The sequence below is a fragment of the Corvus kubaryi genome, unplaced genomic scaffold (assembly GCF_017639235.1).
Source record: "Corvus kubaryi isolate FWS band 111438036 unplaced genomic scaffold, C.kubaryi_AGA036_p1.0 split1-37296, whole genome shotgun sequence".
NCBI lineage: Eukaryota > Metazoa > Chordata > Aves > Passeriformes > Corvidae > Corvus > Corvus kubaryi.
The window spans coordinates 17,671,283-17,699,220 of record NW_024582075.1 but is presented as its reverse complement, the minus strand read 5'-3'; the positions used below and the strand labels follow the sequence as shown (position 1 = coordinate 17,699,220).

The 27,938-nt window shown below is 35.1% G+C and overlaps 1 protein-coding gene across 4 annotated transcripts in view; it reads right to left on the bottom strand.

The window, feature by feature from the left end:
- RFX3 (regulatory factor X3) overlaps window positions 1–27,938 on the bottom strand; it is a 114,188-nt gene that overhangs the window by 24,038 nt on the left and 62,212 nt on the right. For 3 of the 4 annotated variants that reach the window (XM_042012667.1, XM_042012665.1, XM_042012664.1), the window contains exons 3-7: window positions 25,953–26,050; window positions 16,544–16,802; window positions 4,996–5,070; window positions 806–987; window positions 122–241 (exon numbers count right to left, since the gene is read on the bottom strand). In XM_042012667.1, coding sequence (XP_041868601.1) covers window positions 122–241; window positions 806–987; window positions 4,996–5,070; window positions 16,544–16,802; window positions 25,953–26,050 — 734 coding nt within the window. The remainder of the gene's footprint in view (window positions 1–121; window positions 242–805; window positions 988–4,995; window positions 5,071–16,543; window positions 16,803–25,952; window positions 26,051–27,938) is intronic. The other variant, XM_042012666.1, reaches the window with a different exon arrangement.

Genomic DNA, 27,938 nt, shown 5'->3' with positions numbered 1-27,938 from the left:
ATCCAGCACATTTTATTTTCACAGCAGAAAAGCTGAACTAGAATTTCAACTTGTCCATATAAGGAAAAGTAAGACTTGATGAACTAGAACTATTAGCACGTAGTTATGTTTCACACTTTACCTCTGTTTCTGCTGCATGGGCTGTTGTCTCATGGCCATATATTGCATGTCCTCTTGTAGTCGATTAAGAGGAGAATCTGGCTTGACACGAATCCCATAGTAATGATATTTGGAGTTCCCCCTTTATGAAAAAGCAAGAATTAAAAGAGCAGTAACACTAGTTTTACATATTTACATTACATTTACTTTACAATTTACATTGACTGGAAAATAATACACCCAAATCAGGTCTGGCTCTCCCATCATACTGGTTTTACATGAGTGTCATTTTACTACCTTTGAGAAATTAATTCACTCTCTTAAACAAATACTATCAGCATATTAACTTGCACTTCACTTGAGTAAGAAAAATAAAATGGAAATAAATACAACTTATCTAGTTATAGGCAAACAGCATTATTAGTGATTTCCAAAGGGCAAGCTATAATTTATTTGTAATGATAAAAATCTGAAGTATAGTTACCAACACATCAACACATAAACTGTCAAAAGCAGAAGAAATAAAACCATAATATAATTTTGAAAAAATATAAAACTGTTCAACATGACGAAATAGAACTGACAGAAAAACACTGTAATATTTAAATGCAGGTCTTATGTATTATTTTGCCTAGCAGACAAGTTTCTTATGCATAATTATTACCTTTATTTTTTTATTATAATTCAGGATTTCAATTGCACAAACCTAGTTCCCAGTCTTCTAGTCCGTAGTCCCATGAAGATTGACCGTATGAGTTTTCCAAAGGAGGCAGCATTGACTGGATCCAACTTGTGCTCCTGACAATGTCGCAAGTAATGGTTGTAAAGGGTACTTCTTGGAAGGCTCACTCCTTCTGCAGTTTCATAGTTGTCTAAAAGCCACTGAAGCTATATCACATACAAAACAGAAAAAAACCCCTGTTATATACTTCATTAAAAATATTGTAGCCATACAGCATTAACATCTGACAGTTGGAACCACTCCTCAGGTCTATTGAAAAATTACATCCTTCCTCAGAGAGTCTTTAAACGTTAGTTATACAAAAATGCTTTAGTATCTTCAGAATTACCAGGAAATAGCAAAACTCATTGAACTTGTGACCTCAGGAAAGTGTCCTTTTCATAAAATATTTTTGATTCAGTATCACACATCAGTACGTGATAAAGGTATCTAAGCTTTGGAGACAAATTGTTAGTATCACAAAGAAATAAAGTAATTATGAATGTAATACACATAAATTGCAGAAAACAAACTCCTTGGACAAAATAGTTAATGCGTTTGTAAACCTGGAATATTACACTGTTTCTCTTTGCCTGTTATTAAAAAACATTAAGATACACATAAGAAAAAAGCTACTGCGTAACATTGGAAAATAACTGGTACATCTATAAATCATTACGGATACAAACCCTTTCAGCTGTAGCCTGCTTGCCTTTGACTTCCAGAAGGAACAGAATGAGTTTCTTGGAAAAATAGTAACCCTTTCATGTAATGTGGTAGATAATTAAAAACATGCAAGAAGAGGCTTTATGTAACATCACTGGATGTTCTAAGTAGAGCACACTCATGAAACACCTCTAGCTGTTGCTAATATCCAGAAAAAGTAAAAGGGACAATTTAATAGTCCTAAATTTAATATCACAGGAAAATGACAAAATAGATCAAAACTAATATAGTCTGAGAATACATTAAAATTTGGTTGGTTTAGTTTTTTTTATAAGTCAACATTTTCCTTATTTTTCTCAGTACTTGTCATGGAACCCTAGAATTTTCTAAGCTCTAGAAAAATACAGATGAAAGATGAAAATGCTTCCAAGACATAACATTTTTAGCTTCTTTTGCAGGTAATTTTGCATTTCAAATAAACAAAATGAAAAAGTACAGTTAATCATCACTTATCATATCATTATTTTATATGTACTAACATTCACAAGTGCTTCCAAACTGAGCATCTGTCGTTTTGAAATAAAGCTGAAGAAAAGGTATAATTGCAAACATTTGATTTTTATGTGAATGTATTAAACTAATTTCACTAGTGACCTGACCTAAGCCTGTCTTGGCTTACAAAATTATAATTTTCAACGGCTGCAATCTATCCATATTGAAAATCTGTTATTACATCTGTATTTTTACTAATACATTTATATAACATTTGTCATATATTATTATATCTAGAATTGAATCACAACAATACAGAATGTGAAGTACTTCTGCTTTCACCAAAAGGAAAAACTCTGTCAATCCCAAAAGACTGACAAACAAAAAATAATTATTTTGTAATTAAGTTCTGTATGTAGCATTAAAGATATTTTCCTCCAGATGGTTTCTAATCTATTATTAATCACTTCAAGTGCACTTCATTAATTATATGAATTTCTAACAGATGTTATTTCAAACATAACTTGCATTATTCAACACACAAAAAAACCAAATCAAAAGTTAAGTGCAATATAAGAATTTTTGCTCTTGGAAGGAGTTACTTAGTAGCAAGGGCTTGAAATCCTTACTTGATAGATTATAGCCTGGAAGAAAAAGTGCAGTTAATTCATGATTTTAAGAGAAAATTGAATGCAAACATTTTTGTAAGCAACTTTTTAAAGAACCCAAACATTTTTCTACCAAGCTGAAATACAACTCTAAAACCATTCAGGTTTGAGTCCTGGCTTATAAATTTGTGGTACTGACCATAATGTATTGGTAAGACGGGGAAAGGTATGAAATATTTACAGAGTCAGATCTGTTAAATTGAGTGTGACTTCAATTAAGCTGCAAAGTTTATAAAGCAGTCAACTATCAATTAATTAAGTTGATCTCATGCAGAAATACATCAAGAAACAAAAGAAAACAGAGGAGAAATTACAAACTCTTTAAAATGAGAACGCATGTATTTAGGAAAAAAAAAATCCTACAAAACCTCATTGAGGTATCAAAGGGTGAAAATTTAAATCCCAAACTAAAATTTTCCCACAAATTAATTTATCATCTGCAAAGTGTATGCTAACTAAAAACACAATTTCGAATTCTATTTTAAAATCCACTATTATTTTAATAAAGGCCAAACCAAATCATTAGAAGGCAAAGTCAAGAAAAGTAAAGAGACAAAGACTACATCCACACCTGAACTTCCTCCATACTGTCCTTGAGTTTAAAGACAATAAGCATTGCTTTAAAAACAGGCAAAACATCCAGTAGGCTTGATCTATGTTTTAAATTTCTTTCAAAATGACCAAAACTAGGAAAGATTTATTGCCACAAAAATTTGTACAAGGCTTGTCAAAGGTCAAAGATATATCTCTATCACAATACTTTTCACAAAGTATTCACAGTCAAGAAAGAAATACTGTAAGCCTTAACAGCTGGAAAGACTGTGATCTTCTGTGCAAATCTCGTTATTAGGAAGACACTGTGAATAGTGCCTAGAACAAGGAATGAGTGAAACACAGTTTACCGAGGCACTCCAGCTTATCTTGTAATCTTTCTTGGTTTTATACCAAGACTATGGACTTCCTAAGAGGTTTAAGCAGAAACTTCTAGTGTTCTAAGTCTTTCCACAGATTTCTAAAGCCAAAAAAAGTTACAGTCTGTTAAAAATTACATTTAAACAATGATTTTGATATTATCGGTCTAATACTATCTATTATTATTTAAATGATAGTTTTGATACTGTCTTATCTTCAAAGTAATTATTTTGTAAACACACAAGGTGGAATCTAAATGTCCTCCTGTATATAATTTTCTGTAACTTTTTATATTACACCTTTCCTCTTCCAATTTCAGATCTTTTTAAGAAAAAAAAAGCTTGCCTAAATTCTCCACAAAACACTTTTCATTTTAACTTTGATAAAACCAAACCCTACAGGAAAAAAAATCCAAAATCCAAACCCAAATCTTCTAAAGCATACACTTTTAATTTGATTTCCAAAGGACAATCTCTACCATCATATTCTACATTCAGACTGCAAACTAAATTTCAATTTCTTCTGTAAAGCAATAAAGGAATTTGAATTTATATCGTAAGTAAAGCTGAGAAGGAAAAAAAAAGTAAGATGAATACAAACCAATCAACATGGCAAAAATACAAAATGCAAAACCATAAATATCAACAGAAAAAAAACATTTCAGAAAAGACTAACAACTTACAAAGTAATAATATTACCTATATAATAAGTTTAAAATTATCTTGGGCTTTTTCCCTTATTTTAAAGTTACATATAGTGAACTTATCACTATATTTGGAGATCATGTTTTTGCTGAAATATCTTTTAGCTTTGTTTATGAAAAGTTCTTAACTGTAAGACTTGCAGGGTAAGAACAAAGTAAACGGCAGATGAATAAGACATTTCTGTGCACTTCAAATTAAGACAATACTTTCAATTTCTACCAGGCCATTGTAAGGATCCTTAGGATTCTTAAATAAGTAATTTCAAAATAAACACTCTAGTCAGAAAAAATGAAGAAACACCTAGGAATAACCTAAGTATATTATCTAGGTGTGCTCTTTGTTTCTTCTCCTCCTCTTCACACGCCCCAGAATTAGTAAACGGTACACACTTCTTATGATGTAGACAACTTTGTTTAAAATGTCAAAAGCCAGCTAATTTAGAATTAATTGAACCTTAGCTTGACATTTACACTGTAACCCGCAGAACAGTCAAATGTGTTAACTTGTTCTAACACAGGTGTAGAGCATAGGAAACAGGTAACACTCTGCAATATACCATAAAGACATTTAATCTGACAAAATAAAGCCATGGGAGGTGTAGTAGAAGATTACAAGCAACTAAGATGGGAAGATTAAGAGCAAAAAGTAATAATAAAATAAAACAAACATTTAGAGGCAGGCTAAGCATGCAGAACAAGCAAGAGAGAGTGTATGTGAAGAAGAGACAACTTACATGGCTGTTGAGAAGAGAGCTTCTGTGAGTGGACAGACCATCAGACTTTTGCAGTGTCTCAATCGCCATTTCAATCTGATAATAGATGTCATTAAAAAAAGGACTCAAGATGGGATAGTAAAAAAGCCTGATCAGAGAAGTTTTGACAGATTCCTTATAGATCAACAGAAATGCCTGCTTTATTCCTGGCTAGGGCATATATTTTATTAAAAGGCCTCATTCTAGAGTCCCAGTGAACACAAGCCTCCTCAATGAGGTCAGAAAGTCATTTTGCTTGTATGTATACTGCAGGATCACAGCCTCAAAGTTCATTTTACCTTCCAAGATGCTCAGAATGAGCTCAAAGGAGTAGAATTACTGGTGAGCTGCATTGAAATAAAAATAACCCAGACTGAACAAAAATATAATCACTAAAGTAAAAAAAAAGTTAAATAAAAAAATCCCTACATGATTTTGAGAAAGGCCTCCATATGTTTTCCCTTCAACTAGATCAGGAAGAGACATGCAGAGCTTGCAATAAGAATTGAATTAGAAACAAAACTTTAACTATCTGAAATCACAGATTCAAGTCCCAAACCAAAGTAACTCAATAGGTTTTTACACCATTAGCTTCACTGGCAATAGGTTTTACACCACTATTAGTTTCACTGGGACAGGACATCAACCCTTACTGCTGCCAGCACCCTTTGAAGATCCCCAGCTGTCAAAGTAAATGGAAAGTCAGGAGTTACACAGACTGCAGGATCCAGCCTTTGGAAAAGCAGATTTGTTCACAATAATTTTGCTTTTAAAAAGGAAAAGAAAACACAGTATTACTAAAATACAAAGTAGAATTTTTTCAAATGCAAAGGTATGATTACTCTCACATCCATTTTCTTTCTTTTATTTTTTAATAACAATGGATATTTTGATTTTGATCAGTTTGGTAACAACAATATTAAAGAAAAAACCTAAGTGTAATTTATCTCGGGGGCCAGAAGAGCAAAAACCAACAATGAAAATGACAGAGACAATGGAATGCACAGTAAGAAAAGGCACACAATTATTAGCTACAATGAATGGCCAAAATGAAAGCAATGGAAACCACCACTTACACTTTTTAAAAACACTTGTAATTATCTCTGTAAACATTTTTAATGAGCCCTCTCTATCCTACTTCAAATATCACAGTACTAATCATAATTTTAGTGACATAATTTATCAATTTTGGCTGAATTTACTCTCTGTATAATAGAAACTGAAAATTACTACAGCTGATATTTGAATTTACCTGTAAAATTAGTTTCTCCTTTTTTTCCAGGGCAATTGACAAGTATTTTAATGTATCTGCTGTGAGGAGTGATTTCTTTTAACTGTGTAATATTAGCTTTTCGAGTCTTTAAAAAAAGGTAAATTATTAACTATACACAATTCTTACGTAAGGAAACATTCTTGCTTGGCAATAATGTTTTTCTTTTAACAGCGTGACTTCTTCACCAACTTGCTTCAGTGGCAAATACTATGAGGTCAAAGTATACAGTCACACAGCAAATTTTAAAAGCATGCTGCAAGATAAAAACTACAAGCTGAAAAGATCATCATATGGTCAGTTTACTATATATTGTTGCCAGAGAGTTTCTCTTCCTAACAAAATGCTACAATCAAACAATGAAGACTGTACCAACATTTAAATCCTATATCTGACTGTTACGTCACACGTACCACAGTGTTTTATCCACAGCAGTACTGTACACTGGGGTTACACCGCCTTCTGCTCATTCCCACTACTGCCCTACTTTCATTTTGTTGCTGCAACTTGCGGCCTTCTTTGTTCAGAGAACCAATATGTTAAAAAGAAGTCATTTCACTTAAAAAGAAAAGTGGCATTACAGATGATGCTCATTCCTCACTGCCATATTGATTCCATGACTTTTGGTGCTAACTGTTGGGCTTTTTGTCATTTGGGGTTTTTTTGTTGCTGGAGTTTCTTTTAGTAGATTTCATCAGTATGACCACTGAAGGCAAAAATCTGTATTCACTTTTACTGCATAACACAAGCCAAGCGACATTGGTTACCACTAAAACATGTTATTTATCACACTCAAAAATGGGATCTATATTTAAAATGAGTCTCCACCATATTCTACTAGGACAAGCTTAAAAAGAAATGGCTTTCACTACTAATTATTTTCTTCACCATTTTTAGACTTCATTTTGATAAAACGAACTTTCACCTTTATCTGACAGATGTCTCTACAATGCCAGAAACCCTCTTTGCATGTAGGTTATAAAATTACTTCTTAACTATTTCTAAGCATAAAATACGATTGATTTGAAGACAGATTTTCTAGACACGAAATGATTCACTTGCCCTTTCTGAAAACTTATGGCTACTTCTTGTTTCACTCTATTGGTACCCTGCAGGGCTCAATTCTAGGGCCAGTTGTGTTTGTATTTTTACCAATGATCTGCATATAGGAGTGGAATTCACCATTAGTAAGTTCACTGATAATATCAAACTGGGAGATGCTGTTGACTCTCTTGAGGGACAAGGGTCCTTGCAGAGAGAGGGATCTGGATACAGTGGAGCACTGGGCCATCACCAGTGACATGCAAATGACAAGTCAAAAAGCCAGATTCTGCACCTGGGATAGAGAAATGCCAGACACGAGGCTAAGCTGGGAGAGGGGCAGCTCTGGGGCTGCAGAGAGGGCTCTGGGGGTGCTGGCTGGCAGCAGGCTCCACGGCAGCCAGCAGCGTGCCCTGGCAGCCAGGAGGGCAGCAAACCCATCCTGGGTGCACCAAACTCGGCGTCACCAGCCATCCAAAGAGGTGACCGGCCCTCCGTGCCCAGCGCTGGGGCAGGGCCTCCCCCTGAGTGCTGGCTGCAGCTCTGGGCTCCACCATTTCAGAATGATGGGAAGGTCCTTGAAGGTGTCTGCAGAAGGCAAGACAGATGGTGGAAGGACTGGACACTGTGAGGAGCTGCTAAGGGCTTTGGGCTTGTCTAGGTTGGAGAAAAGGAGGCTGAGGGGCAACGTCCTTGCTCTCTACAGCTTCCTGAGGAGGAGAAGTGGAGAGGGAGGTGCTGATCTCTCCTCCCTGGGATCCAGTGATAGATGTGTGGCAATGGCTCAAAGCTGTGCCAGGGGAGGTTTGGATTCACCATCAGGAAGCATTTCTTTATAGAGAGCCTGGTCAAGCCTGATGATACTCTGAGCCTGTCAGTGTGTAAGGGGCATCTGTACAGTGCCCCCAACCTGCTTTACCTTTGGGTCAGTCCTGAAGTGCTCAGGCAGCTGGGCTAAACGATTCTTGTAGGTCCCCCACAGCTGAAATATTTTATTTTCTTCTACTCTCTTATTCCAAGCTTTTGGGTTTTCAAGAGGTTTTATGTGACACAGAGTACCACATGTACAGGAAATAGAAGCTACCCAAGTAAAAAGTTCCTTATGTGAAGGATCTGTTCTTTCAAGCTTTGAAGTTCTAAGTTCTGGCCAGGGACTTTTATTTAGGCTCTAGAAAAACTGAACATTACATCTCTATTCAGAACAGCACTTAAGCACAAACACAGAGTAACTACACAGGTAATACAGTGTGTATTATTATGATATTTTGTGGAAAGATGAAAGTAATTTTAACATTTAAAATTATATTCTGTGTAAACACAAAAGGAAGACTGATACCCAGGCATTTTTAACAATAAGCAGTGAGATATTCCAGGCATAACTTACTACATATATATCTGATAAGTTAAATAACAAGAATTTCACTTATCTGAATATGTGCTCAGTCATACTTCCCCCATTTTTCTCTTAATAAGGCTAAGACATTCATTTAAAAGTTCTGATAACTGAAATGTACATTATCACTTCCACTGCAATTCCAACTAAACCATGTTAAATGTTACACTACATGTAGGAACGCTAATCAGTTTGCACAGTTACAAACATGGGCAGTCACTAAATTAAGAGCATTACAGATGAGAAAACTATGATTGTGAATTTTTTCAATTTACTTTGTTTGACAGATAAAATACTGCCTTATACTCTGACATAATCATTAAGGAATAAGGATATTCTCCTGGGGTCAAAAAATTCAGAAGTTTGAGCCCAGTATATGCATCTATAATGTAATCCTTACATGATCTACTGATTTGGAAGTTATTGACTGTTTTTCCTAGGTTATATCTTAGTATTCATTAACATGTTACTAGATAAACAAATTATACCTAATAGTCTAAGATGCATATAGCACAGACATAGCAAACACCTATCCCAAACCCACTTCGAAAAAAACTCCCTTCCTCTTAGGAAGAAGAAAGAAATAGTGCTTTTCCATATGATTCAATTAACCATTTCCACGACCAACTAACAATTTAACACTTAGTACAAAATATTTATAGTAAGTTGCTCTGAGGAGGTCAGGACAAAAAAAAAGAAAACAATTTGCAGAAATTGAAGTCCTGGTACAGTGATTATCTGGGTATCCTACAATTAATTTTCTTTATCTGTTTGCATTTGCAAACCGCCCTCCACCAGCGGCAGGGAAGGCAGGTGGTATCTTAGAATTCAATATATTGTTGCAACATGATGAAAAAAGATAGCTCCTGTCTCTTTTTCCACAGGCACCTCTCATTCACAATGCCCTTTATCCACTTCCAAAGGTTCACCCTTTTAGGCTTTAAAGGAAGTGAAATTCTAAAGCAGCTATCATCACAATGCTCCATTATGAAGGAATTACTAATTCATCGTATGTATGCAAGAAAGACTGATTTGGTACAGCTAGCTAAGTCCTGGGTACTTGTGGCAATTGTGCCTACCTAAATAAGGCAGAACTAATCTGAAAATACAGGATAAATGGACACAGGGCTTTTGAAAATGTGACACTTTCACCCTTTTAGGACGCCACAAACATGCATGATTTATGGCGCCTTTCAGTTCTATTTCAGAACAGAGTATTCATGTATGTCATACTGTTTTCTGAAACCTGTTCCAGAGAGTTGTGTTAGGCAGACAAGCTTCCCCAAGAAAAAGAAGTTTGAAAATGAAATTGTATTGACCACATGAGGAGAACTCCAATCCAGCCCACACAGATGGGAGACTTAAATCTAAAAGATTTGCATTCCTGTCAATAGAAAAAGCTGTAGCGACACCTACAAACAGGTTCTATGAAATTTTGCTCAACATATTGAAACAATACTATGAAGACAGACAGAAAGATACTTCCTTAAGTCTGTGGAATGAGAGAAATGTAAATATGCAGAAAAAGAAGAGCAAAAAAAAGATGTAAAATAAGTGCAGTATTTTACATGAAACTGACCTTAAAAGAATGCTGATAAACCTTAGAAACTTAGAAAAATATGTGCTTTTTTTTTCCTAAAAAAAACCCTTATTAATTGTAAATATGAAACTCTAATATACATAACAGATGCTGGTCCAAACACCTGCTGCAAATGCACACCCACCAGTAGTCTGTAGGTACATAAGGCTTGCATACTGACTAATGAATACAGCATGCTCTCTAGTGATTACAAAAGAATATATAGAGTCATTTGGGAGAAAAAGCACACCTAGCAGTCATAGACTGGAGAAATAAAAAATGCCTGGAGTTAAGTCAGATTACCTTTTCCTTCCCAAATTTTCAACTGAAACACTGCTGCCCACGTCCCAAGGGACCTTGACTCATTTGAGATGGGCTGATGCAAACCTCACGGTTGGGTGAAGTGTGTGAGAGCAGCCCTGCAGAGAAAACTTTGGGGGTGATGGCTGATGAAAATTCAATATGAGCTGGCAATGTGCACTGACAGCCCAGAAAGCCAAACGTGTCCTGCATCCAAAGCAGCGCAGGCAGCAGGGCCAGGGAGGGGATTCTGCCCCTCTGCTCTGCTCTGGTGAGATCCCACCTGCAGTGCTGCATCCAGCTCTGGGGTCCCAACACAGGAGGAACATGGAGCAAGTCCAGAGAAGGGCATGAGGTTGATAAAAGGACTGGAGCACCTGCCCTACAAAGACAGGCTCAGAAAGCTGGGTCTGTTCTGCCTGGAGAAGGTTGCATGGAGACCTCACAGCAACTTTCCAGTATCTGAAGGGGGGCTGCAGGGAAGGTGGAGAGGGACTCTTGCAGGAACCTGCAGTGATAGGGCAATGGGTACAAATGGGTACAGTAATGGGTACAAACTGAAAGGGGAGAAATATAGGTTGGATATTAGGAAGAAATTCTTTACTGTGAAGGTACTTAGATACTGGAACAGACTGCCCAGAGAGGTTGTGGATTCCCCATCCCTGGGGGTGTTCAAGGCCAAGTTGGATAAGGCCTTGAGCAATCTGGTCTAGTGGAGGTGTTCCTGCCCATGGCAGGGGGGATTGGACTTTTGGATCCAGATTGGATCTTTAAGGCCCCTTCCAAACCTTTTTCAACATTCTATGATTCTATGTTAATCTTCTTTGCTAGAAGTTCTCAAACATAGGGTCAAACAGACCAATTTACCATCTTTTCCCCAGATCATCCAGTTATTTGTATACCTAATGTCTATTATATACATCTTTAAATATATTCTAAACCTTTTTCTCTGTGGTCATTTCCCTCACATTTGGAAAACAAAACAAAAAAATCCCTTGTCAATCTCATCATAAGGACTTTTAAAATATATACATTCCACCTAACATTGAAAAACACATGTAAACACATCAGAATTACTCACACCAGAGAACCAAAATAGAGAAACTAAAAAGAAAATTCAATTCAGATTGCTATTAAACTTGAAAACATTCACAGCATGACAGCCTTAGATAGAGAGAGTGGCCATATTAGGACCAATGTGTATTTAATCAGTCGCAAAGAAAAGCAGTAGTCCTTTAGAAAGGTGATGCATCTATGCCATTGATAACCAGACTGTTTTGAGAGCATCATGTCAAGTCTTCTGGCATCCAGTTTAAAAGGCATTTTTAAATAAAAAGAATTAACAGAAATTCTTCCCATGGACTGAAAGATACCTATTTTTGACATCTTATGATTAAAAAATTGTGTTTCTTAAAACCTTTTAAAATCAGTAACTGGAATATTACATTGCAATAAAGTGAGTTTCCAACAACTTGGTTTTTTGATAAACAAATACCAGAATAAACATTAAACTGCCGAAAGTGGAAACACTATAGCTGCTACAGGGCTTTTATGCAGAAAACGAGGCTGGCTTGTATCAGAGGAGAAGCAAGGAGCATAGACAGATGAAGCCAGAATGCAGTCGGAGTAGGTGTGGCTGACCTCAGTAGCGTCATTCTCCCTTTCCCCCCACATTCCTTGTCTTGTGAAGATGACATAGTCTCAATGCAAGATTTTACAGTGGAGCAGCAAGGCAATCAAAGGGACAGAGAGAAACATAAATTGTTTTGGTGACATTGCTGCACTCAAACCTCTGGAAGAGAGGGGGAGAAGCCATGATGCTTCACAGCTCTGAAGCAAAAAACAGAGCAGAAGAAGGCAGAGGTTTATCAAGGCACAAGATCCACCTGATACCTTTTTTACACAAAAGAAGTCACTGTGCTCAGTTGCAGAAATGATAAGTAAATATCTTGCCTTTATATGATGTCAGACCAAATGATCTAATAATCCTTTTTGTATAAAAGTCTGTGCATCTTTGATTTGATCAGAAATGTTTTATTTTATGCTAAAATGGATTTAGCTAAATCAAAATTATCAGAAAAGTTGAGGAATGGAGGAGGAAAAAGCTCCTGTACCAAGAAAGAAATTAATAAATAAAACCTCATCTCAAATTTAAATCCAAATTACAACCTTTCTGCCTTTAATGGAAGATTTGATCGTTTTTCTGGAATAGTTATAATACTTCCACTAGAACTGCATTATCAGGATATGGTATTTACATTGGGCCTTCTTACTTCTTCTTGTTCTCTCTCCAATAATTACAACATATTTTTGGCAGGTACCATCCTTTCTTTAAAGTTAATATCAACTTTTAGTAAGCACGCTGTGCTTACTAGCAGAACTAATAGTTTGTGGTGCTACATTATATCCATATTAATTTTGATTTTGATTCTATTTTGAATTTCATAAATTCAAAAATTTTCTATTTTTATATAGAATCATTTTGATTCTATATAATAGAATTTTGATTCTATTTTCACGCAGATTTGCACTGAAATACGATGAATTTCTGTAACAGCGTGAGTGGAGACCTCCTATGGTTGGTGATGACTGGTGAATGACAACTGGAAATTGAGGATCAGTCATAAAGCTTGTTAGAAAACAAGACTAATAGATGGGAGCCTCTCACTGACTGACAAGCATAACAACACATTTATTACTAGAAACTGTATGAATTTTTTAACCTCGTGATATTACAAAATATGGTGATTAGATCACCTTCTTTCATCACAACAACAATCTTGGGTGTTTACATTTGGGAAAAAAAATGGAAGGTGATTTATATTCCATTATTAACATGGAAATCCAATTTTTTGGAGAGTCCCTTCAATATAGCAGCTTCTTCTTTAATGAGAGCTACCAGTTAACCAAACAGATGACTCTTTCATACAAGTTTCAACATGCAAATTCATTTCAAATAGACATCCAGCTAGGCTAAATCACTTCTTCAATGCAATCACAATATGTTCTTCACCAATCCACAAACATACTCACATGAAAATGATAATTTTGGAAAGCTGCTTATCTACTGAGCATCTTATACAGAAGTTCTTGTAATCTGAATGCCTTTCTGTTTCAGTAAAAAAAATCCTTTTTAGCATGTAGAGAAGTAGTTTAATAGGCCAGTAAGGGAGATAATGGGAAGAAGCAGTGAAATCAATGGAAATGAAAAAAGTAAAGAAAAAGCCAACAAACGTTCTTAATGCATACCAACATAAACCACTACCATATATATGTTGGAATAGTTTTGACAGATCACAAGTCTTGATATTTTGGCTATAAAAGCAGTACTACTACATGCTATAGTTTAGTAAGGACAGCTTTTTTGTATGAATGTTTGACAGAAAATTAAAACAAATTAAATATTACAACCAAAATATTAGCTCTTTATTAAAATCCTGAAGCAGAACTCAGAATTACATTAAACCATAAAGAAAAAAGTGAAAATAAACTTAAGTTAAAAAGCCTTTTATTGAATTCTGCATAAAACCAATCGCATACCTGCTGAAGAGTCAATTAGATTCTTAATTTATCTGAAAGACAGTTAATAAAATTTACCTATTTTATACATTTGACTTTTAACCTGAAACTCTTTTGTTTCTTTCTTTCTTTTAACTTAAGCTAGATGTATCAGAAAGAGATAAGCTCATTCATACAATTAATTTGCTTATTACAGAATGTAATGATTTGATCAGTGAGGGTGATAAATGACAAAACAAGTGAAGTTATCAGCTGAAAAGAGTAAACAGAAGTCATACCTCTAAGGCAAAATAAAGAGAACTTGTGATGACCACATATATTAATAAATAAATTTTTATTAATTTCTATATCCTTTTTCTCTACATGAAAATTCTCCAAACTAATTCAAAATTTGGAAAAATTTTCTGTGTATTATGCTGGCAAACCAGTCTGGATACAAGTTGTTTTGATGGCTCCAATAAATTCTCTATACAAGCATGAAAAAAGTTATGATGGTAAAGATCAAATGAGGATCACAAGTGAAACAAGCTCTACCTATCTAAGGTGCAATCCAATTAAAGTACTACATTGCTTTATTTAACACAGTTTAATTATGCCCCCTAGTAAAATTAAAACAGACTTAGTGCTTTCAAGTGAGTTTAAACTGAACCTTTAGTGTTTCAATTAATTCTTGAATATTTCAGCTGAGACACATGAAGCCTAAAATTATGATCTAAAATCATGTTATGTCCCACATCCTTAGCAAGAAATGTACTTCTGATGTACTCTAATATATCATACCTATAGAACTATATTTTACAGAAGAAATAACACTCTAAGAAACAGAGGAAATTATTTTAGTGCCAAAATGCAATTTAATAATTGTCATTTAACTAGCAGTATTTTTTTCTATTCTTAACACTGAATTGATACAGCAGCATAGAATTTATTTTGAGCAACTAAAACAGGCTATTTTATTGACATATAGAGCAAGAGAAAGTTGCTGCTGAAGGCATGAACTTTAGCTTTTGTTCAATATTGGCAAATTCTACTTTTAATTTTTCAAAAAAAATCAAACCAGTTTTTAATTTGCAAAATATAGTGTGGAGTTCTGATATTCAAATAATTCTAGGATTTTCAACTTCAGCGTAACTCTACTACTCCTCATTTGTTTTACTGGATACATTTAAGCCTCACTTGTTTTCACAGTCAGTTAAGCATCTGAAATCTGAAAGAGGAATGACACTTTTTTCGGAAACTCTGTTCTTCTATTAAGTCATGTAAAATACAGGCAAATGTTAATATACATTGGTTTTTGTAACTCAAGTATAAAATTCTCTTTTGCTGTGAAAGCTCCTGCTAGGTTCCAGAGAGACAGTTATATTATTCATGAACTATGACTCTTCACAATTTTTGTTTTCAGAAAATAATACTGCATGGGTTTTTTGGATAAAGTAATAATTTCTTGCATGGTACCAAAAATTTTATTTATTCATACTAATCACCTTAAGAATCAAAAGGAGAGAATTTTCAGATCATCTGAATTATCCAGTATTTTTACATCAGTTCGTAAAAATTAAGTCCCCTAACTTTATTGCCTTTTTGAATACGGATGAATCTGTATTATTACTGATGCTTTATCTCCTTTCCATATTTTAAAACTGCTGCTACCCTGTGTTTCACAATTCTCTTCCCCATTACTGCCAAACCTCTACATCCAGACCAGAGAACTCAGAAGAATGAGGTAAAAGTACTCCTTAGGGCTATGCAGCAAAGGTAGATTAGTATAAACCCATTTTCCTAACTGAAATATAGAGTAAGCTCTTAGGTAAGGTTCTGTGTGCTCATGTTTATGTATCCACAATATTCTATACCACAATAGTAACAGAATGCGTCTTCCCATAGTCAGATATTCCCACAATGAGCTTTTAATCTGGAACAGAATTTGGAGATACACCATAGATAAGTAAGAATAAAGCATTAAAACATAGGATCTCAGTATTCTGAACAATTAGAAATTTTTTTGAAATAACCTACCAAAACTAAACTAAATCAGGCAGAAAAACTCATTAAATGCAGGGAAGTTACAGATACTGATCTGTAACTCACATTATTTAACATTTACATCTAACATAGTTACACTCAGCAACACTGTATTTTTCTTATGCATTCAGAAAAATTATAAACTGTTAAAATTTAACATACGAGATTTAATTATTTGCAAGCTGCCAAGGAAAAGGTATGCCTTCATGATTAAGTTTTCACATCATTCTTACTCCTGTATCTTATACATATATAGTGCTTTTTTTACAAAAAGTACTATGTAGTCCTTATTCTGACAACATAATACTGCAATGCATTCTGTCACAAAAACTGTGTCAGTCTGCAAGAACATCTGAGTGACTAAGAGCCTAGTCTCAAAGGTTTGGGATCAGTCTGAAATACTTACTGTCGCTGGGGAGGCCCGCGTTGTGTGAGTCACTGTATGACCAGAATTTTCCATTGAATTGCCAATCAGATAGGTCCCTCCTGAGCTGCTAATGAGTTGTCCTCCTGTTACGCCCATCTGAATCCCTCCAGTGCCCACCATGCTATGAGACGAGACCACTGTTGTCACCTGTGCAGAACTTCCTTGAGTATCAAAATAATTTCCCCCAGTGTTTTGACTGTACATCTGGGTTTCTGTGTAAGGATAAGTTGTTGATCGGCTTCAAGAAAAGAAAATAAAAGAAAAGGAAAATACATTATTTGTATTTCATTTATCTGAGGGTGATGTTATAACTCTAGAAATTTATTTACAATAACTAAAATAAAATCAAATAAAGTTGGCAAACAGTCCCTGTCTCCTCAGAGAATATTTAATCAAATCAAAGCATTAAGTAACTAACTCAGTGTCAATGTTAAACCAAGTATCTACCATATATTATAGAAAAACTGTCAGTCTTATACAAAGAGGAAGAGAGAAAGGAATAACAAAAATTGAAGGCAGGCACATAGAGCTAATCCAATTATTAATATATTGCAAAGCAATTTACAAAGCTCTGCCTGTATCAACATTTTTTAAAATTTGACAATAGGATTTTGATTTCTAGTCAGATGTTGCATGTTTTGCATAATGTGCAGTTTACAAAATTACAAATAATTCATACAAATATTAGCTAACAGAGTCCAATGCTCAAGAATCCTACATTGTCTATTGTTTTTAAATTCACTGAAGCTATTGACTGAAGCTTGAAATTCTGAGTTTGCTGGTATTTTGGGAAATGCAGTCATTTTTACAGGGCAAATTCAAAATTAGACATGAATTCATGTAATGATAAAAAACTGCAGTTAAGAAATAAAACCAAACAGAACTACGACTTGTAAAACAGTCGCAAAGATTAAAGAAGTTACAGGAATGCAACAGTAACATTTTAAAATAATTATCAAGTGTGAAACATTCACATGTCATTAACCAGTTTACCCTAACAAACTACTCAGCTACTGAAATCTTCTATCTTGTGTTTCATATTCTTTCTTATTTACTTATCTTGAATCATTATTTTTCATGCATTATAATCTATTTATAATTTTTGAATTTGTATTTGCTCCCATGTACTAAATTTGATATTAAACTCAACCTATTTCAAAACTATAAAATAAATGTAATTCATTATTTCAAAGACTGTATCATATGTTGTCAAGCATGACAACAAGTAAAAACCAGTCTGTTTACCCAACCATTAATTCTCTTATTGAAGCATAAAAATCTACATAAATCCAAAGGCAATATCGATTTGTACAGCATGTAACTAAACAAGTTAAAACAACCAGTAACCAAACAACAAAACCCCAGACACTTTTGTACAGAAACACAAGAGGTGGATGCAGCACTCATGTTTTATGCAGTAAGCTGATGATTAAGATACCTATGCAAGAACCTGATGGCAGGCTTTTCTTCTCCTTTATCTCTACAATGTTTATTTTTTTATTAATATGGAGAAAAATTCAAGGCAATTTATTGTCTGTTATTTTTTTGAATTATGAAAGCTTATGTAAGACTACTTTACTAGTAAACAACAGACTCAGAAATTATAATTTCTTCTTTACCTTCAGAAAACCGTTACTTCTAAATAACTGAGGAATGTAACAGCACCCCATCAACAACCGAAGTCAGAAATTTTGCTTTATTAACTATGGCCACAACAGTTTCTCCCTTTGCCTTCAGAGACTTCCACAAACTCCAAAACTTATGTTTTAAAATTTGAAATGTTTCATAAGCCTCATACTACATTATTCGCTCTTACCCCTCTTTAAGTTACTTAAGCACTTTCCATTTTATTTTGAGTATTTCAAAAGCCTCAAGATCAGCTGCAAAAAACCTTGAAGCTAATGTAAAAGAAATGCCTTGCAGTCTGCTGAAAACAAAGCAAAATAGTTCTTTTAGGGACTAATGCTCAAACAGACATGTAATCTATTAACCTTTCTTTTGGAAGTGAAAATCAGTTGATCTTTGCCGTGCAATAATCTATGTATGCACTTAGGTACTGTGCAAGTCCTGATTAATCTGCTCTCTCGAACCAAGGTATCACAGAGATATCTTGTGATACCTTAGGGATATTGTTTATTTTAGAACCGTAGAAAAGAACTACTGAGTTGTTAAGGTTTGAAAAAAATACTGAGTCCAACCATTAACTGAACACTGCCATCTTCATCCCTAAATCATGTCCCTGTGTGCCACAGCTAGATGTTTTATGAACATTTCCAGGGATGGTGACTCCACCACTTCCCCAAACAGCCTGCTCCACTTCTTCATCACCCTTTGCAGTGAAGAAATTTTTTCTTAATATCTACCCTAACTCTCCCTTGGTACACCTTGAGGTGATTTATCTTGTGATGAGCACAATAACCACTACCAGACTGGATGTTGCCTCTGTCTTACATCTGTGAACACTGTTACACAGCAGAGGACAAACGTAGGGAAATGTTGTGATATAGGCTCAGGGGAAGCAGCTCATGGAAATGATCACCAAGTCACTGAACACTGTAATTTCTCCCAAAAGAGGAAAGAAAAATCTTGGTATCAGCTGTCAGTAAGGAAAGGAATGAAAGGATAAGATCATTGTTGACAGCAAAAGCAGACAAGGCTAGAGGAAATGCACTGTACAAAAGATGCAAGGAGAACAAATCTCACTTGCAAAAGTGGAATTGAATTTTGGAAGCAATGCAAATCCAAGAGAATGCTCCAAATTCTGAAGAAAATTAAGTCACAGGCTTGGTGTAGAATAGGAGATGAATTATTTGTTTGCTTTTACCTTGTTTAGGTGTATCTGTACATCATACGTATCACCTGTAGACCTGTATTTCACGTATAGGCTTTAAATAAGGACTGATTGTAACAGAGCACCTATTTCTGCTTATAATAGTACTCTGTATCACTGTATCAATGAGACACATCAATGCATCAGACTCCAAAATAAACACACTCGTCCATTTGGCCCAACAACCAGCAGGTTTTTCTAGACCTGATCATTGGAGATGATTTAGCAAACCTTTCACAAGAGAGATCAACTGGGTACTTAAAATTGAGATGAAACTATTATTATTACATGCAACAGTAATTGCAACTTAGCAAAGAGATGTTTAATTTAACCAAAACTATTCCATCTGGAAATTAAAAATGCAGTTGGATAAGATGATGTTATAGAAAGAAGTTTTGAGAAATGATGTTTTTAGAAAGCAGACTTGAATGTTTTAAGGTCATTGCACATGGTAACATGACCCTTTAAAATAAAGTTGTAGCAAAGAGGAAAATAACTTCAAATAAGGAAGTGATTATCTATTTCTCCACAGCACTTGTAGCAAAAATATGTAATACTTTCTCAAATAGCCTAACATATATCATAGTCAGTTCTTTTCCACTGTAAAGGTTGTAGAAACATTTTTAGGTCTTCTCTCCTTTTAACAGCTGGATATAAAGATTGCACAGGGACTGATCTCAAAGTTTTCTTGCTCTTTATGAAAACACATTGATGATTAGCTCTTGCTTGAGATAGAAGGAAGGCAACAGAACCTGACAGTTACTACTACTGAAACACTGTGAAGTTTGGTGTTTACTAGAATGTGGCATTAGAAAGTTTATCAGTTACAAGTAAATTTAAAGTCTAAGTAGATAGGCTCCAGAATCCCAGTTTCCAGAAGGCTGTGCAAACTAGATCATGTTTACCCTGAGAGCACGTGACACAAAGTCAGGCACAGTGTGAATACAATTTAGATTAAGCAAGCCCAGAACAGGTATCTGATGTTAAGATCCCACACTAGAAATTAACGATACCAGCAAGAGTCAGACTAGCATTACAAGATACAATAATTCAAGGCATTTCCTATTATGCCTCATTGCTTGCTTACATAAATTTTATAATTATTTACAAAATATAATATATTATATTGCTAGAAATAAAAGTGACAGAGTTGTGGTAAAAAGTAGTTTAAAACACTATTTTTTTGCACATGAAAACAGAAAATAATTAATTTCTACATTCAGTAAGCCCCAGAATTACCACACAGATTGTGCGATGTCTTGCCCTATATTACAAACTCTACTATAATGTTACTGAGCCCAGCTTTTACAGACATTTTTGTCTCTTCAAAGACACTGACATTCTGAAAAAAGGAGACAAATAAAAGCAGTGGCTCAGAAAGAGTAAACTTGTTCTTGTCCTCCCTTTGTTTTCAGTGTGCACGTGCACATTTGGGAAACAGTTTATTCCCAGATGCACCTGTGATCAGATTCTATGTAAATACCTGATCCATTGACTACTATGTATCAGTGTTCAAGCCATCCCATCATGTTTCAGTGATTTACATTGGCTGATCATGGTCCCAGATTTTCTTCAAAATATATTCCAATAATTTCTGTATCTTGCAAAGTAAGTAATTAACTACAAAATTTTTATCACAAGCTCCATCTTGGAAAATTCAGGTGTTGGCCAAAATGCATATAAATCTAATTTTTTACTTGAAGATGCATAGCTTTTACAGTTTAGCTTGAAATACCAGCGTTCCTGCACAGTGGCCGTACACAAACAGCCTCATAATTCAAACAAGAAAACCATTCTTTATTTGTTTTTCTGTAATTCTAATTCAAACAGACAAGTAACCCAATAATTACTATCTTACTCAGCAACTAATAGATGCAGAATTACTCCTGTGGGTTTTGGTATGGATTACTGACACAGCTTAGCAGGTAGGCATGCAAGTATTTTTTTCACTGTCATCTCTGTAATGAAAGTGAGGCTTTTATGATACTTAATTAACTAAGGTATTATTTTGTGGGATACAAATATGATAAACATTGGATGAAAATAAATATTTCAAGATACAGTTATTTGTGTGCAGAGTAGCTAAGGCTCATGATAATGCTATGGAATTGCAACATTTTAGAAAACCTCCAAACCAAGAAATTCTTTCACGCCAGAAGCATATCCTCAAACTCCTTTAAGTTTTTAGGATAATCTTGTGGTCCTTAAGCTAATAGTGAGCTTCACAGAAACTACAGAGAACAGAAACCTTCATCTAATACTGAGGGAAGGCCTTATCACTGCCAGATTCTGGGTGTATCCTGAGCAAAGGGAAGAAAAGGTAGTGCCATACACCCTGAGACTGTCGCAAGAGAACATGATACAGCCATTAAATTATAACAGAGAGGCATTTATTAACCATAAGAAAGAACTGAGATCTTTAACACTCAGTCCAAGACCATTTTCCACATGGAAACAAAGCAATAAAAGCACACACTATGCACAGCTACAGAAAACGCTGCAAACTGGGAAAGAGAGTAAATGAAAACAAAGGTGCAATTCTATAAATTTTATTTGCAGGATCTGTACATTACACAGGTAAGGAAACATTAATTACAGATCTATGAAATTCTGATGAAGCACAGCAGACCTAAAGTCCAAGAAATATGGTATTGCCACTGTTAGGAACATGTCAAAGGGTACGTACTAAATCTGCAAGACGTCAGGAGTTGGGCTTGTCAGGCTCTCTTTGTCTAGACTTCTCTGTCCTAGCCTAGGGGTTTGTTCTAGCAGTGATTGCTGAACAATTAGATAAATGTTACTTATTCTGCTTCCATTTTAGCTTAGCTTTCTATGACTGCGTGGTATGAAATCTATAATTAAAATGCTGAGGCATTGTTCTGTCTAACAGACAATAATATCAAATAGCTATTCCATAGAGAATAAACAATCCATGATTCTAGATTAAAACTGTAGCAAAGAGTACCATAAGCTGGCATTACAGTATTCAAGAAGTATCCACTCTAGCAGAAACAGATCACATAAAACAAATTCAGATATACTATAGAAATGGAAACCAATGAAGAACAAATAAGGTAGAGACTGTGCTAGAACACATTAAAAATAGCTGCAAGTGGACACCCTGTGGATTGGCCCTCACCACCCATCATACATTGTCCACACATAACACCTGTGCTAGTGGTAAATTGCTGTAACTCTCTGTAGCTCAGACTGGAGCCATTCATCTTAGTATGCATAAGGGTAGTAAAAGGAAAAGGATAATGCCAGAGAAAAAGGGATAGATACTAGTAACTACTAGGAAGATAACAACTTTACCTATATTGGTAATAATTACTTTATTTAACAGTTAAGATTTTGATTAGGGTAAAAGTAAATTCTTGGGTCTGCATAAATGGTGTATTTTGCCAACATAAACCCCACAAATTGCTGTACAAAAAGTTGCTGAAGAATGTGGTTTAGATCCACCAGCAATAGCAATTCTTGTACAATCCCAGCAATTAAAGCCCTTTTTGCCCCATCAGAACGACCAGGTAAATGGCTACATTTTATTCATGTTACAATTTGTACAAAGAAAGTTCATGTCTAGTATGCGGATCCAATTGACTTCTTAACATAAGTGCAGCAATAATAGTCTTAATAGATTCTGAACAGCCAGGTAAGCCTGTACATGCTATTGCAACAACAATGCACTTTAGTTTCAGGATAGAGCGACATGCTTGACAAGCAAAACTGTTGTTAACTAGAGACAAATGTAGATAACATAGTTCAAATATTCTCGTATCATACAACGTATGTGACAAGTTGTGGGCTACACCCCTTGTGTTATTATATTGCCTCCAATTATAATAAAACCAAATAACTTCTAAGCATAGACAAATCATGACATAAAATGCATGGAAAGGATTGTGTTACAAGAATACAACAGTTACACCTGACAAAGACTGTGAAATCTGACTAACTTCTTACTTTTATAATGCAAAGAATCAGGTAAGTTTTTCTTGATATATATTGTAACTGCATCCTTCGTTGCTATTGTATATGGATTTAAATCAATGCTAGTTTGCAAGTGCTGTGTTTTAAAATAAAAGATAATTCTTTTGCAGAATTGTAGAACGGCTTGAGTCAGAAGAGACCTTAAGGATCATCTAGTTCAATTCCCCCCGCCACGGGCAGGGACACCTTCTATTAGTCCAGGTTACTCAAAGCTCCATCCAGCCTGGTTTTGAACACTGACAGCGATGGGGCATCCACAACTTCTCTGGATGACCTGTGCCAGTGCCTCAACCACCCTCTGAGCCAAGAATTTCTTCATATATTTGATCTAATCTAATCTAAAGCTCTCCTCTTTAGTTTAAAACCATTTCCCCTTTAGCCTACCACTACCTACATAAGAAGGCCCTCTCCCGCCTTTTTTTAGGCTTTTAATTACTGGTAGGTCACAATAAGGCTTTTCAGCCTAACCTCATAAGAGAGGTGCTCCAGCCCTCTGGTCATCTTCATAGCCCTCCTCTGGACCTGCTCTAAGAGGTCCATGTCTTTCTAATTGCTGAGGACCCCACAACTGGACACAGCACTGCAGGTGGGGTCTCATGAGAGCAGAGTGGAAGGGGGGGCCTTTTATCAGGCATGCTGTGACAATTTATTCCAGAGATTCCCATATGAATTAATATCTTCACCCTAACTATGGGTTGCAGACTTCTTATACTATTGCTAGAGCAGTACTGTTGCTTGATAGATTATGGAAGAATCCTGTATTTGATTCTGAGTTAGAATTAAAATTTTGATTTATCATGATCATAAAATACGTCAAACATACAATTAGAAAGACTACCCAAAATCTGGGGTATAAAAGCATATGGGAAATGTGCTTCACTATATATAGTTTTCAAAAAGTCTGAGTAGAAACACAGACTGGTCCATTCTCCATCAATGAAATTACTATCTTTAGAAAGGCTAATCTTCCTGTAAGTATTGAACAACAAATTGCCCATCTACTACATTGCTGCTCACAACAACATGGATAAAATCTTCTTTGTAGGAGGACAAAACAATCTAGATTTGGTTCACATGCTAAGAAGAGCTTTCTTCTTTTATATTCTATTTACTGATTTTGCAGAAACTGACAGAGGGATTCAGATATAGAAACACAATAAAATAATGGAAACCTGAAGGTTTATAAGCAGTCAGTCACATCTGCTTCTGTTTTTCCCTAGGACTGTAATAAGTAGTGTATTACACTTTTTATACACTGCCAAAAGTCCCAACAGCACATGTAAGAAGTTAAAAGTAATAAAAGAAAAGAGAAACTTGAAAAACAGCTTATTCAAGAATGACCTCTTTTGGAAGTTAACAGCAGACTATCATGATCACAATGACGTTATGCTGCTGTATGTGTGGGCTGGCTTTTCCTTCAGAGTAGATAGTATCACTGCCATTTGTAGCACAAGTCCAAAACACAGCCCGGTACTAGCTACTAGGAAGAAAATTAACCTATCCCAGACAAAATCAGTACAATAGGGAAGTCTAATGCATATTTAAAATACATTGTTTAGGATTTACAAGTGGGAAAAAAAGCAGAGAAGACAGTACATGAAAAATTAATAAATCAAAATGTGCTAGTAGAAATGACCAAAGAACACTGTCAAGTGTTAGCATCATATGTCTCTGATCCAAATAATATTACTCTTTTGAACTGCTTTTTATTGAACCATCAATAAATAAGTACCTTTAGACAATCAAAAAGCTTTCTAAATTGTAATTCTTTGTAAAGCCAATTACAAAGCAAAAATGGTAAATGAAAAAAAACATGTTGAGAAGATCCTTTCCAACCAACAGTCTACTTTGAGGTTTGAGCCAGTTTCAAAGCTGGTGGTGCTCCAAGCCTGATATTTGACTAGATTATGTCCAGAAGCCACATGAAATCTGTATTTTTTCTTTATTCTTTCTTAGCTTGTGTATTGAAGAAAGAGACTTGATGATGGAAAAGCATGTTCAGGAAAGCAGGAAATGCACAATCATGTGCAAAAAAGGTGTTAAAGAAGCAGCAAAAAGAGACTGTTAATTTCCTTCCTCTGCCCTTCCTCATTCCTTTGGAAAAATAAACTGATCTCATTTTATGAAATACAGGCATGAAATTGCATTACTACTTTCTTTAGAGAATAACTACAGCTGCTGCACTTTTCTATCATTTGCCACTAGGATTGCAGCGAGGAAGACAGAAGGCCCTGCCTTTTGTCCTAAGGACAGAAGTTTTACAGTATGTCTTTCAGACAGAACTTACCCATGAACTAGAAGATACTTTTTCAAACAACACTATGCCATACAGGGTGGAACAAAAACAACCACATGAATTCTACTTACACAAAAGTTCTGCCTTAATAAAAACGTTGTGAATTCACAATTTCATCCAAAAAACCTATTCTGACACTAGAAGAACTGTAACTGAATATTTTTTCTTCCCAATTTTTAATATAAAGTAGTTGATAGAATCTAGTTGAAAATATACATTTAACTTCTCATTTTAATGAACATTAAAATTCAGATCATTTTCCAACTTACATAGCTCCATTAGTGTAGACTGTGTCACTTCCCTCCACATACTGAACCTGGGCTGGGTAGACATGCTGTACCTGTTGCACAGTCTGCACTTGCTGTACCTGAAAACAAGAAATCCAGAAGTTTGGGATATCATAAAGAAGTACCAATGCTCCAGTGCACCCAGTGGCTTCTAAACAACACAGAGTATCTCTGTTCTCAAAATTACTAAAGGTATATCACAGCACTGGCAAAGAAAATTACTGTTCTGACACAATATTTGTGCTGTAAGTTTGGTAAGCAGAGCCCTAATACTGAAGATGCACACTCACGAAGCATACATATCTTCAGTGCCAAAGACATAACTAACTGGAAAGCATAAGGATGAGATGAAGTGTAACTTTGCTTTGCACCAAGCTGCAGAATTACATTTACTACTGAAGAAAGTATCATTTGATTATATTTATGCTTTTTCTTATTCCTAAGTCCTTTAGGACTTAAGTCCTAAATAGTACAAGCCTTAAAATCATAGCTCAGATATGTTCCAGTAAGTTTAGAAATAAGCATTCACAGTAACATGCTTTAGCTCTTGTTTAACTGGAGTTAAATTACACTGATACAAGATCTTTTTTTGCAGTAGTGCTTTGACCCAGTGTACAATTACGGGCCAAACCCCATAGTCTGAGTAACCGCTTTCCCAGAATATTATCAGCTATTAAAAACTTCACCACAACCCGGTTTTACTTCCATGATCAAAACAACAAGAGGCAGTAAGGTATTAATTATCTTCACATATATTGCTAAGGACAGTTACTCATCAATTCCTTTGATTCATACACTATTGTAGGAATGTTTCAGGTTATGCAAATTTTCTCTCCAGTCTTAATTTTTTGTCTTCTGCCACAGTAAAGATGAAGACTTTCATCTTTTACACTTTCCATCTTTCAGAGAAGCCGTATTTTGGTCCAAGAGCAGTCTAGAACCTAAAACATGCAAAAGGGACTTACAGAGACTTCACAGATTGACGCAATTTTACCCAAGGAATTGAATCAAGAAAGTATCAATGCACTTATTCAGTAAATAGATATAACATTAAGTGACAATAATTTTTCTCATATTTATTGTTATAATGCTACTCCAATCTAATCCAGTTCGTTCTAAGGACTGCAAACACTATAATCCCAGATCAGTCTGGGTTTCATGCACTTGATGAACCCCCTTCAAGAGCTCTTTAAAAATATCCTAATCTAATACTTTCACCTGTGTTGTGTTTTAAAAAGTTCTGCAAATAAGCACGTTTCCTACTTTTTCATAATATTGACTCTGACTGTGAAACAAATAACCTAGATTTTCACAGAAACCTTCCCTTAGGTTGACATTAAAACCTAAAGTCTGAAAAAGAGACAAAACAACCAAAGTTTAGAATGCAGCTATACTACCATGATGAAAAATCAGATGCTTCTGTCCATTAACAGCAATGAGACAGAACATGATGACTAAAATATCTATTACAATCCAAATTATTCTGACTTCCCACATGAATCATTACATAAATTGAGAAATACACCTAAAATACAATTTCTCACTTCAAAAAGTATACTTTGAAGATGTTTGCTTAATTATTAAGGTAAGGTGCAACTGTGTACATTTCATCTCCCAGCAATAATTAGTTATTTTACAGAAAGATTCAGTTCTCAAAGTCAACACAAAAAACTCTGATCAAAATTATGCACATTACTAATACCTTAGAAAATTCTTTGAATTAAAAAACATCAATAGCTGTATTGTGCAAACATCTCCAAAATTAAACTATTTCTATTTCCATCACTTTTGACTTCATAACTTAAATTAATTAAAATCACAGTTTCATGGAATGGGCTTGGATCCAAATCCACTGTAAGAAAGAAAGACCTATAAGCTTGTCAGTAATTTGTACCTCTCAATATTCAGATCTGCCAAACTCTGACAAATGACCCATTCATGCAGTAATTGGCCAAAATATGTATGTGC